Source organism: Echinococcus granulosus (genome assembly GCF_000524195.1).
Source record: "Echinococcus granulosus chromosome Unknown EG_S00066, whole genome shotgun sequence".
NCBI lineage: Eukaryota > Metazoa > Platyhelminthes > Cestoda > Cyclophyllidea > Taeniidae > Echinococcus > Echinococcus granulosus.
The window spans coordinates 20,730-31,519 of NW_020170446.1; the positions used below are offsets into that span (position 1 = coordinate 20,730).

General features: G+C 42.2%; 1 protein-coding gene across 1 annotated transcript; it reads right to left on the minus strand. All coding sequences in view use genetic code 11, as the record gives it.

Annotated features, from left to right (window-relative positions):
• Positions 1-4,354: 4,354 nt before the first annotated feature.
• EGR_06919 (hypothetical protein) lies at positions 4,355-5,889 on the minus strand (the record flags this gene model as incomplete). Its single annotated transcript, XM_024496168.1, has 2 exons — positions 4,355-4,561; positions 5,707-5,889. The coding sequence occupies 2 exons, from the start codon at positions 5,887-5,889 to the stop codon at positions 4,355-4,357; spliced, it is 390 nt and encodes a 129-aa protein (XP_024349371.1).
• Between the last annotated feature and the right edge of the window lie 4,901 nt (positions 5,890-10,790).

The window sequence follows — 10,790 nt, forward strand, 5'->3', positions numbered from 1 at the left end:
CCATCAAGACTCTCTCACTTCTTTTTTGGTCGCGCTTCTGAAGCGGAGTTCTTGCCTTTGCCCCACACTTCTTCTCGACCCACCTTTTTGGGCACTTGGATAACTGATGGATAAGGTAGGGGGGAGAGAAGATTTTTTGGAAAAAAGTCTATATTTTTTTCCGTGTGTGTGTGCATGGAGATCATCAAGCATTTGTGAATGCTCAAGTAGTTTTGATAAGTTTTCATAATCAACATTGCCTCCATTATTGAATAGGCCTCTTGTTCCTTCTTTAGAATGATAAATGTGATACCTCTCGGAGGGGTAGGGAGTCGTCTCGAGGGCCGTCCTTAGATATGAAAAAACCCCTCCTTCTACATAATCAACATTTCTGCCTTCTCAAAAAGACGGCGAAAGCACTGTCCGCATAAGCACGATCAGATGGCGCCCCTCATTCTCTCGATGTTGCTAATCCTGAAAATGGTGGTGGAGTGATTGCAACTGAGGCGCTTCCAGAAGTACCTTAAGGCGTAAGTATCACAAGAGACTTACTTTTTAACCTCAGAAATGACTGGATTGCAATTAACCTTGGATTACTTGGGAGGATTGGAGTGTTGCTTCATCCAGCTTGTGAAACGCTTGTCTGATGCTATCGTAGGATTACACAACAGATCAGTCGGCTGTATATATAGCTCCCAGGGTTGACATCTCTCAACCCTGGTTACGATAGCAGTCAACTTTTCAGACATAGGAAGACTTGTCAATCAACACAGTAGATGTTAGTTATGTGCCTGGAACTAAACTGCAGCTAGTGTGGTGTGGCATTCATGGAAGTTATGAATGGCAGATCATCGACCTTGTTTATGAGGGTGTGTATGCAGCGGGTAGAATTTGTGGACATTAAGTCCCTCGGTTTCCACCTAAACTTCTCCCATAAATCCCTCCCTTTGACTTCCTCTTTTGGGTCCCACCATTTCAGCTGACTTGAAAGCACTGCTGCTTCAACAAGGCAAAGCTGTGTGATCATCGAAAAAAGGAGGAGATTTTTGACGGTGTAGGGAGCGGGGAAGAATTCAGTGGGAAAGAACTGGAAGACCAATTGTTCGGCTCTTTGCTTTCCTAGGTCTTTTTCTTTTACTCTTCCATATTTATGAGGCTATCATTTGTCAAATAACACACCCTCTAAATGCACAACTGAGGTTTCAATGTCTTGCCTCTCCTCCGAGGACTTATGATACAACAACCGCTACACGGTAGTATCTTTTGTCTCTGCAGTATTTCCCAGCTGTCCACTTCCCATGCCCATGTTGGTTTAATCCCATGATAAAGAGGATAAAAGGTAGGCTTCTATTTTCCCTTCTTCCCTTCCCCATAAAGTGTTAATCTTCTCAAGGACAAGTTTATTTATTAAGGGAGGGGGCGGACCCTTTGAGTTCCTTCTTCTTATTGGCTGATCAACTGATGCCTGCCTTTCTGACTTTTAAATGTCTTCAAGCTAATTTTTCTTGTAAGAATGGAAATATCTTTCCATTTATGTGATTTTCTCCTTGCATGCACCTATTTTATCCTCAATACTTAACGCTCTTAACGCCTAAGTGTTTAGTCCCCTACCTCGCCTTGAAAAGCCCATGACTGTATGCTTAGTGCCAGCGCAACTTCTTTTCAAGTTGCCCTGGATATCATCCTGAAAGCATTTATCTGAGCCTCAAGGAGGGTTGAGAATTGGTGGACACATCATTTGCCCGGTACTTTGCCAGCTGTCCCCTCCACCTCACAGAGTATCCAGTTGAAGCTTCAGCTCACAGTTAGTTAAAGGGGAAAAGAAAGTTCTCTTATTTCTCCCTCCTAATGGCAGATTCCACTGCATGAGTTGTCTCGTTCACGCACGTATAAGGTGAAGGGAGGGAGCAGGGAAGGCCTTAAAGTCCCGACACACACAAGCACGGAGAAAGGGATCATGGGAGGTTTCATGGCACCATCCATAGCTAGCTGACTGGCTGGCTAACCAACTGGACGCGTGTGTTTGTGTGACGCCAAAGCTTGTCACCATAGCAGCGATTTTTATTGGTTATGCCATAATGCCAGCGCTTTTGATAAGCCCTTATTGCAGCTGGACACGCATCTTCCAAAGCAGCATGACGTCGAGGACGACGAGGGAATCGGTGGCGCTAATTAATGAACTTTTAATAATTAGTACTCCAATTGGCCCACCTCCTCCGCCCCCTTCCACCTTCCCTGCTAGAGCCGCCTACCGCCTAGGCGCTGTGTGGTATTTTCCAGTCTAGACGCCTCGATTACTTACCTGGTTGTTGCATTGCCTACTGACTAGGCAAATTCCACTCTAGGCGAAACGTTTAGTTTTTTTTCTCCTCTTGGGCCGACGAAATACGACGCGGAGGCGAATGAGGCGAGCTATCCACAAAGACGGTAGGGAACTCAACACAGTCCCAGCTCACGCCAAATATCAACAACTTCATATCGTCTTCATTGGAGATTGATCGCATTCCGCCCTATCTAAGCCACCTCGATTGGCCTTGGCCCTGCTTTTACCTTGAAACTGGTCAATCAGGAGGACCGAAAGAGATCGTTAGTTCTGACGAGACGTTTTGGAAGGCTTGGCAACTAGGGATGAAAAACGTAAATTTCTGGGGATTTAAAACTGCTTTTGGAGTGGTTACGCGGGGGCGGGGCCGACAAACCGGGAGGTTTTGACGCTGGCAGCATGTACTTTTCATGCCATGCATTCAGCTAGCCTGGAAATTTGGGCCTTTGTCATCCCCTTTTCCATCTCATTCTTCCTTTCTAAGGAACTATTCCCTTTAGCCTCTGTGTGTCAACTACGAAGTGTGGACAAGGGGATGAGTTGAGTCAGTGTCTCCACTCCTGCCTCATTCTCATCAGAATGGTGACTTTTCTCCGAGGGTCTTGTCAGATGCTGACTTCCCGTTGACTCCTTGTACGCCTTAGTTGACCTTAGTTCCTGGCCTCTAACCAATGACTACTTCATCGTAAATGCTTCTGTCGGCACATACACGCACACGGTGCATGCAGAGCTTTCTAGATGCCTGTTTTCATCCCCCACTCCTATCAAACATGCCTGAAAGCTATTCTCAACGCAAGAAGGAGGTCTTCCTCTAGCAATTTATCTTCACTTTTGGAAGTAGCCGGTAAAAGTAGATAAGTTCGAATCCAATCCATCAGGCTAATCTGATGAGAAACGAAGCTTTCAGATGAGGGGTAGGATTATACCGATAGACTGATGCGTGTTTCTACGAGCTTCTCTCTCCGAACATTGCATCGTTAGACCTTCCGCCAAGTTCTTCTCGCTCTGATTAATCAATTAGTCAATAGCCAATTGAAACGCTAGAATGGGACCAACTGGGGGTTTTCAAAACCCTCGGTCCCGATTTCCCGAAGTTCTCGTTGTACACACATTTTCGACTTTTAAAAGCCTCGCTTTCTGACATTCGTTTTTTCTTTTACTCTGGTTGCCATCTCCATTACATCTACGATAATTCGGAATGCCATTGTTTGAGAAGTTCGCGGAGTTATTGGCGTCTTCCATGTGTGTGTGTTCTCTTTTCTAGTAATGGTAATTTGTTGTACATTTCTTCTAATTTTTTCTCCTCCTTCTTGAAACCTCGAAGCTGCTTATCCTCCCTCTTTGATGTATCACCTTTAATTTGTCCCTCATTAACCTCAACAAAGGTGTGGTAAGACTGGGAGGGAAGGCAGAGGAAAAGGCGGTAGAGCTATCTTATCAATCGAACAGTATTAAAACGCTGACCAACAGCAATAATTACTTCACAGTTGTGTCTCCTTTCAACCCCCCTCCCACCTCCCTACCCGGTCCCTTTTTTTCTTATAAATATATGTACACATTTTTGCGTGGATTTGGGATGACTTGAGTAGGAAAAGGAGAACAAAAAGTGATCTTGAATCGAAGGTTTTTGGGTGAGAGTTATTTGAACTGAAAGAAGAGGTGGAGGTTTTGTTTGCTCTAATTTATGAGTCCTTTCATTTTAGATTTATTTGTGGTGATAAATTCAGGATTACGTCTGAATGATTGGCGATAATTTATGACTTTTTTGAATGCAATGAGGAAAAAGTTTGCTTTGCTTCTATTTCAATTTTATGTGTCAAATCCATTTTTGATTTTAATGAGAGAGAATAATGTCTGGACCAGACAGCTGTAGGTGCTACAACGCCTCACCCACAGTGTACTTCAAAGCAGTGATTGCTGTTTGAATTGTCATTTCCATTCTTAATAACCTTAAACACTGTTTAGTGGTTCACACTGTTGTGGCTGCTGGGAGGGCCAAACTGCTCACCTCGTGTAGCAAGGATGCGCCTTCAGGGCAGCCTTCGAATTCTGCTACGCGGTCATGTTCACAAAGGCCATGCCACGGGGCGTTTCACTCCCGCGACCCGCGATCAGAATCACAACTTCAATTTTGTTGCGTAGAGATATGCACATTATCAATGCATGCCGTCTAATCGACACGTTAAGACTACCATCCAATGGGCGCAATCCATCCACTTCCCGCCTACCACAGGTGCCCACCCAGTTCTCAACCTTATCCTTGAAAGAAATAAACTACCACAGATGAGCAAGAAGCCTTTATTGCTCTCCACAAATCACTCATTTAGGGCCATTTTAGACACCACCAGTCTAGATGCAGATTATTGTGTAAAGTCTTGGGGAAAGGTAGGAAGGGAAAGCATGGAACTTGTGGATACCTACTCGTACAAGAGTATCCACCCACGTTGACATAACAGCATATATGTGCCATTGAGTAAGGACCTACAGACTAAACTCTAGTCAAGGGTCTCTGTCAATGTGATCTCCCAAATTATATTGATGCTTTTCTCATAGTTCATTTGCCGTAACTAGGATATCACCCTGGTTTAAATGGAGGTCAGATTTGAAATTTAAAACGCTGTCATGCGTCGTTTGCACTGCGAGGCGAGTACAACTGAGCAGGTCAAAAGGTAGAGTGAAAATCACGCTGACTTGGTGTGATCAGTGGTTAAATCGACCAATGCTGACGTGACGTGGCACAATCTGACAAGATCTTGACCTCAGGGGGTGGTGCGTTGTCAACCCTATTTAAGTTGCACATCGGAGCGCATGTCTTGCAAGTCTTTCATTCGACGGTGCCACCACGTCGCTCTTTCAGCACATCACACAGTAAGTTGATTCAATGCTGTAGTTGTATGCCGTGGCAGCCTTTTTCACAAAAATTATTCATTCATTCGTCGGTTAGTTACTCAATCAGTATGTGGGTAATTCGCTCCTAATCTCGAATTAGCATTGTATGATAATTTGGACTTGACAATTCTCCAGCACTACTTATTCCCTCCTCTTGTCACTTTCATTTGCATTCTAGATGAAGAAAAGAAGCAGAAGGAAGGCAAGCAAATAAACGATTGCAGACCTTCCCATGGAACTGGGTCTGAGAATTTGCAAACACCTTAATGCCACCGATTTGAAACATTTATACAGCGCAATCCCAAAGTGAAATTGGATACTCAACACTTGGCCATACTGCCACTTTATAGGTTGGGGTATGCAAGATTGAAAGTGGCTCGACAGGCGTATCTGTCAGGTGCTGTTAACCGAAGATGACTTAATCTGCGGCAATGAGGTTGCAGCAATAGTGCATCGCAGTGAGCAAGATGCCATTTTCCAGCGACTGTCGCATGCAGATTTCCCTGAACACATACATAGGTCTGTAAGATGCTTGTATCTCGCATCAACTTCTGGTACAAGTTGGCTGCGAGGCAACATGGAACGGTACTATTGCGACTTTCAGGTGGTGAATTCTGGCCCTCCGACTCGCATCTTCTTTGATGAAGATATTGACCCGCGGCAATTTCGTTTCCACTGGCATTACTCTTCAAGCGCATCGTGTGGAAGTCCTCTGCAACAGTTGACAGATATCACGGAGTCGGCAATGAAATTGGGGAAAGGCGTCTTGCGGACTACGACTGTATAGTAGTAGATGACGATTATGGAAATGCTTGTCAAATATACAGAGGCATGGAGAAGCCCTTGAGTAGTTTGACTCCGTGCCAAACATTCATCATGACTGGTTGGTTGTAGTACATCGAAGGTCTCGTGACCAATCTCGATCGCATGAAGGAGATTTTTTTGTGCTTAGGTGGATTTTATGACAGCCCACTTCTTCAAACCTCCTCCAGTTGGCGAATTTGGTGCAAGCATAGTATGACTGAAGATACCTCTAGTTGGAATTTGGTGTAGATGATGCGGTTGGCCTGCCTCGATGTCTTCTGGAAAAGAAGTGGACCAGTACGTCGCTGAGCATGATTGCGTTAGTGAAATTCTTCTAGCATGCATTTATCTTCTGCTTCAAACCCGCAATGCAAGCCTTATTTTCATTGCTTGATTCACATTAGGAAAACAGGACTGCTTTACCCTACTGGTGGTGGGTGGGCACAGAGGACCAGCATAAATTACTTACAACCGGTATGTAGAAATTGCAGTGGATATCATTATGGTGGTGAGAAGTGGAATTTTGAGGTCATTTAGTGTTTACCTGAGCTTTTTCGCCGTGGTTAAACAATGTTGGTCTCAGTAGGCTCTCGTGATCACGTATGAAGTAAGCTGAAGTGAGCGGCTTGAGTCGACAGCTAACATATCATTGCAGTGACCCTAAACACAAGCTATTCAAATTTCTCATTTCAGACATGAGTTAGTGAATGAACAAATAATTTACCAGTAGCACATTTTGGGTACCATAAAAACAGGAATATCGTCAAACTGCGAGGTTTATAATCATGTGTCAATACATGTAAGGTCCATTTGCATGATTCATGACCTGGGGTGTAAACTCCGGCGGTTTGTTTCACCAGTCGCGTAGAACCTTGCAAACCATATTATCATCGAATGCAGAACCAAATTTTAAACCATAGTCGTTTAGCAACTTCTGCTTCTTTACTACACGTAGCGGCGCTACACGCTTTAATGGGTGGCAAAGCTAAGGTAGAGATCACGTCATTATGGACACATTTTAACAGCCTAGACCAGTTGAAAAGGTTCTATCCATGAATTTTGAGGCACCGTAGTCACCAATTCTGCTACAAGGCCGTGCTTGAATGTGTATCATCGTATATCCTACAAGACCGCCTCCGCTCCTTTATTCCGCAGTTTGTATTTGTGTCTCTCCATGCCTCAGATTGGACTCTTTCCAACCCTTTGTAAATTCTCCTTTGTCTAACCACCATCGCCCTTTCCTTCGAATGCTCATCTTCTATATCCACCCAACACCTAAATACCCCTACACCACTCTCCCTTCTAGACCTCGTTACTCAAACCAATTAAATGTGATATTTAGTCTTGCAATTTTGCTCTTTATCGGGTCACAATGTTGGTGTGATGGGATTTAATTAAAATTTTCTTATAACAACATCAGTAACCTGAAAAGGCCTTGTACAATTCGGGTTGAGCAGATTACCTTCCTTATGTATAAGGAGCGTGCAGCAAAAAGTTTTATTCTGAAGACTGCACAAAATATAACGTAGTTTTTAATTTGATCTCTTCATATTTAAGCACTTTACATAGAAAGTCTAAAAAGAGCTTTGACCATCTTTTTTTGAGAGGGTCATATCTACATTAAAAAATTGGATAATAAGCCAGAAGACTTGAACACATTTGTTACACTTTTTTATCGTCCAAACCTGAGACAATGACAGGTCCATATCTCATAACCACTTAGAGTGATTTCATTGTGTGCGTCATAACTTCGTGCTGTGGAGGCTACGATTATAGTAGGTGTGGTATCGCTAACATGGCTAGCTAGCCTCCGATCTGAAAAACTGGGTCAGGTGATAGCAACTTAACGTAGGTGTTGTATCAATCCTATCTGCTAACAGCCCTAATAATAAATTTCACATTGTTTTAGAGCCTTTTAAAGTATATGCTATTTATTGGGGGTGCTCAGTTGCAGACAAGGTTTGTGCAATGTGTTGATTAAAAGAAGCCCATGTTGTGCAATACTTTAGCCTGCATATACTTTTGTTAAATTCCTCCTGCGTGCATGCTAATTTTGTATTGTAGAGTGATGCAGGTGGCCTTTAAGATATTAAGCCACAACTGGCACTGCAACAGACTTTGACGAAAGGATGTAGGATGCATATTTAGCAATGAAAAAATTGTACTCAATATGCAAGCCATACCAATTTTTCGCGTTTAAGATTGCTGGTGCTATTTAAACTTGAGACGTAGATTTGTGCCATTCTAAATTTTAGGTTGAGTTCCATATTTTTATAATAAACGATTTGAATAAGCTAATGCAAATTGGTTGAGGCCATACTGCACAGTGGGGAAATGTATAATTATCAATCACATTTTGCAAAGCTTTTGAAAGTCAATATTTGATTTAGCTATCATCATGAACTTCACTACCAAATGTAAAGGAATAATAGCATAAATTTAGTTTCTGGTTTTTATTAACTCACTGGAAAATGGCATTTTAAGTGGGTTTTTGATGCAAAGTGTGAGGATATTTAGAACTGATTACTGCGGTAAGCGCCGTTTCAGATTACTATTTCAAAATTTTCAGATATATAAAAAGATGGTACAGTTGTCAAACGCCTCAAAGCGTTCTCTAGTCTGTCCAAACGAAAGAACTGCGTGTTTTAGTGTCAGCATTTGTTGAGGTACTTTGAGAAGGTCTGGTAATGAGTTTATTCTATCAAGTGTTCCAAAGAAAAGTTATCTGGGACCTTTTAGTGAGGAATAAAGACGTTCAGATCTGCTTTCGAAGTAGTCCTTTGTATGGCAATTACTATGTAGGTTTGTCAATAACGTGACCTCTGTAAGAGAGGATCCTGACTATACGCCTAATAACTTGATGCACAGTCCATTTACGATTGGACAGGTGTAGATTTGCACACGCAAACCCACAAATGTTAGGAGGACAAGAAGGATCTGATTTTTAATATAGTGCGCACAAAAACCTCATTTTTTAAGGTACTGTGCACTCATTGTGCAATATTGCAAATTTTAAACTATCATTTAACAAACTTGGACGGCAGAGCGTCGTCCAGTGTGTTTTCATTATACTGCGACTGGAAATCACGCAGACTCCACCATTTTCCCCATCAGTGAGCACTATTCCTACCATGTATGGCGTATCTTCTTAACAAAGCAGTTAATTGATGATGGAAATGCTTCAGTCATTATTAGGAAGTCATTGTATGGAAAAAACTTGCCGGTCGAATAAAAGTACAAGTTGATTCACTTCATAATGTTTTAAATATGCCACTTTATGAAGGTTTGATTTTAAGTTACTTCTCCGATCTTTTTGTGATGAGAGGATATGCAAGATTCTTCTACGGTGCCAAACTAGGGCAATAAACACTTTAAACTGCATGGTAATTAAATTGGTGGCTATGTGCGTTTGAAATTTAAAGAGCTATTCTATAATCCACTTTGTTTTCGCCATGTCAACAATTTTGCGTTTGTATAAATGGTGGCCACTTGTGAAATAACGCTTTCTTTTCCTGTATCCTCCATTGTATGCCCTCTGCTTCATTGTGTTCATTAAGGCTCGATTGTAATTTATCGATGAAAAATATATTTTGAAATATATACTAGTGCTGCACTTGAAGTCTTCAACCTATTTAATAGCATTTTTTGTTTCCTTTTCTATGTTTGAGTTACACAAAGCTATGGAAAATAAAATTAGTAACTGGTTTCTCTAAAATTGGTTGAGTGAATATGTGCTACGCTTTCACATGGACCACAAATTCATTAATGTTCTTACGCCAAAGGCGCATGTTTTGGCCAAGAAACAGGTGATATTTGCCTCTACGCATAGTGGACAATCTGATAGGGATTGGCAATACCAGGATATGACAAGCATAAGCAGTGGAGGCGATATTCGGATAAGGATTTGCATTATGTAAAATTATGAAATAGTAGTTAACTATGAGCCGCCAAAACTCGCTTTTACTACTGCAGTGGAGAATTACACCTGTGAGCAATATGAGAGTTTGGGAATTTCTCTTTGCCTAGATATATTTGGTACATAGCAAAGTGGAGACAAAATCACTTGCGGTTAATGGCGATAAACATCATAAAAGCAGAGCAAGGGCGCAAGTACACGGACTAGAGGGTGAAGAGAGAACACATCAAATGGGGTATAGGTGCTGGTGCTAAAGGCTTGAGAACTAAGTAAAGGATGTTAACGGGCACAATGGGTGACGGGCGATTTTAATGGCGCTAGGCTTCATATCCGCCTCTGGAAGGAATAATAGACTGAATTCATTGTGAAGTCACCTTGTGCCTCTTTGCATGATAGTAAAGTAGAAGGAGAAAATTAAAAGCTTATAACTCATGCACAGCAGCCAGTCTGCAGCCGTGTATCACACGACCACTCATATTTACAACAGCTGCCTTTCCATTTACAAAGTCATAATAGCGTATGAATGCTGCAAGATAAAACAGTAATTAAATAAGTGTATGATTCATTCAGATTGCAATGGGTAATAATGAAATACCATGACGCCGGTTATCAGTGCGTGCCAAGTTGTACTCCATAAAGGCTTCTGCAATCAGTCCGGAAGGCTCGAATAAGGCTATGAGTTCTGAATGCCCCAATTGCTGTGGAAGGTTCCATACATAGACACAGAATTAGTTTTGATAAGGAGGTAGTACACTTGGTAGCCATGACATTGGAATACCTGTCAATAGCAACGGTGATAGCGATTCCTCTTCCAATGTGAGGTTATATGTGCATGGCTTAAAGGTTCGTGCAAAAGACGCCAAGGATTGCAGGTAGGGG